At 37.1% G+C, this 2,579-nt stretch overlaps 1 protein-coding gene across 1 annotated transcript; it reads left to right on the top strand.

Moving 5' to 3' along the window:
• Window positions 1-1,166: 1,166 nt before the first annotated feature.
• Window positions 1,167-1,613, top strand: LOC311188164 (keratin-associated protein 15-1-like; the record flags this gene model as incomplete). Its single annotated transcript, XM_084259914.1, has 1 exon — window positions 1,167-1,613. The coding sequence occupies one exon, from the start codon at window positions 1,167-1,169 to the stop codon at window positions 1,611-1,613; it is 447 nt and encodes a 148-aa protein (XP_084116040.1).
• Between the last annotated feature and the right edge of the window lie 966 nt (window positions 1,614-2,579).

Below are 2,579 nucleotides of genomic sequence, written 5' to 3'. Positions count from 1 at the left end.
TTATGGACGAGTCCAGAAATATTCTTACAATGCTTGTCCTGTAAGAAGAATATATCTGTCTCTTGATAGATGTAGCACCTCAGAGATCCAGAGGCATTCATTCTCTCCACATTATCAATCATTTTGATAACTTCTCTGCCATATTTCAATTCACAAAGGTCATTTGCAATCTGCATCCTTCAAATAGATGATTCTTCTGTGAAATTTACATGGGATAGACGCTTTCCAAATTTCTTGATTTTCTTTACCTTTTATAAAAACCTTTATGAGAGGAAACTAAATGAATAAAGACCTGTTTTTTATGTACAAAGCTTATCATTTTGCTCTCAATAATATAATAATGCAATTTCAGTAATAGTAATAATAACCAAAAATTATTTAAACTTTATGCAGATGAAGAGTTTTTGATAATAAAATTTATTAACAATTTCTATCAAAAAGCAAGTTGATTTCAGAGCGAGGATTCCTTTACCTAAGTAATTTTTTTAATTCAGTCTTCAAAGAACTTTTACAAATATTTTATCATTCATTCTTAAATCAAAACTTCATGCATATAAGAATGGTTTGAGTACTTGTGTGCTAACAAAAATGAACTCCAAAAGGGCTAGATATTCATTCCTACCAGTCAAGGATTCTTTCTGGATTATTTTGTCTATGAGTTCCACAGGAATGGGGAGATGATGCAGATATTGCTTTGTGGTTTATTTTATTTTCTGTTCTCTATTGTCTTATTAAATTAGAACAAAAAAAGGTCCCTTCATAATACAAAATATTTGGGGGGGGGGCACTAACCACAAAGAAATTCCTCTCTGTTACTAGTTCAATACTATGCCTTGAAGGATAGGATGAATAAAACACCAATATTATAGATACAATTATGGTGTAATGGCATTCATCTACCCAAGCTAGATGAATGAGAAATGACGTTTTTACTTCATGAACAATTGCTTTGAGAAACTAATGAAATTCTTTAATTCAAAAGTGTGTATGCATAAAAAATTCCTTTGAAGGTTAATGCATTTCATTTGGACTGGAGCCTAATGAAACACCCTTATTAAAATAAGCACATGCCGCTACACCCAATGTCAAGGGTATATAAGATCTGGTGTGGACCACGCTCACAAACACCTCTCTGCAGCTCCGCTGAAATCAGACCTCCCGGCAACATGTCTTACAACTACGGCTCTGGAAACTTCTCCTCCCGCTCTTTTGGAGGTTACCTGGGCTACCCAGGTTCCACCTATGAGTCTTTCTGCCCCAACAACATGGCCTACCCTCCCAGCAACTACCAGCCGGGGTCTCCATTCTATGGGGGCTGCCAGGAGACCTTCTGTGAAGCTGCCGGCTGCCAGACTCCCTGCACGGGGACCAGATCCTTCCCAGCATCCTGCTTACGCCCAAAGAATAACATCTTCTACAACCAGATGAATCACGCTGGATCTCAAGGGTGTGGAAATGCTGGCTTTGGGCCTTTTGGGTATGGATGCGCCGGCTTCCAAGCTCAGGCCGGTGGAGCCAGCCTCTGCCGTCCAAATTACCTTCCTTCCAGGAGCTGCCAGTCAACTTGTTATCAACCAGGGTTTGGCTCTCGCTTTTATGGATCAACTTACTGAAGAGCTACAATGATCTCAAGGCTTTATCTGCATTTTGTGAAACTTTAACACACAGTGTGTCGCTCTCTGTGATTACTGCTTCCGGCATGACCAGGACTAGACATCACAGTCCTCTTGAGAGTATATGAATTGCTGCCGACAAAGCATTCTTGGCCTGCAAGCTTTTCTGCATCTGACATGTGAGATACAACTTGAATTTCATCCTTATGCCAATGCTCATGATTGCTTCTGTTAATAGCTTCTTAAGATTCTTCACTTATTGTTCTCCTAGGAGCCTTTCACTTTAATGTATTTCAAATAGATATGGCATTTAAAATAAACTTATTTCTCTAGCAAGAATTCTGGCATTCTATTTTCTTTAATTTTTATGGTATATCTAATGAATACCACCAGTACCTTCTACTGTCTTCAATAAGTAGACATGTTTTTTTGTGTTGTTTTTTTTTTATTTCATATATTTAATAATTCGCTAGATAGGAAACAGGACATTTAGAAAATTGGAATTACAGTATGTGCCATGCCTTGAGAGATTTATATTCATCCCCACAAAGCTGCACTTGTTCATCTCACTGCTTCAGAAACCTTGATTTTATTTAGGCATTCATTGAAAAATAGTTTTTGAGTTTTAATTATATGCCAGCACATGCTGAACAAAGGCATAAATTCTTTGCTCTCAAAGAGTTCACACATGCACAATTCTAACTCACCATCATGTAGCAAGTGTGATAATGAGGGCTAAAACTTAAGCTTCAATGAGGTCAGAGTGAACAGGGGTTTCAAGAGAAATATGAGAAATATGAAATATGACACAAAGTTGTTGTTGAAACTAGAAAATGAAAATCATGTCTTCATATAAAAAAATCAGTCTTGCTGACCTAATATATTAGTTGTAATCCTTTGAGAAAGAGTCACAACATAAGATTTGACATAAAAGAGATTTGGGAGGGAAAATACCTGTCAGGGAAA

The sequence above is a fragment of the Talpa europaea genome, assembly GCF_964194135.1.
Source record: "Talpa europaea genome assembly, contig: HAP1_SCAFFOLD_439, whole genome shotgun sequence".
NCBI lineage: Eukaryota > Metazoa > Chordata > Mammalia > Eulipotyphla > Talpidae > Talpa > Talpa europaea.
Note: the sequence above shows the minus strand (reverse complement) of the source record. Positions and strands in the feature narration are given on the sequence as shown.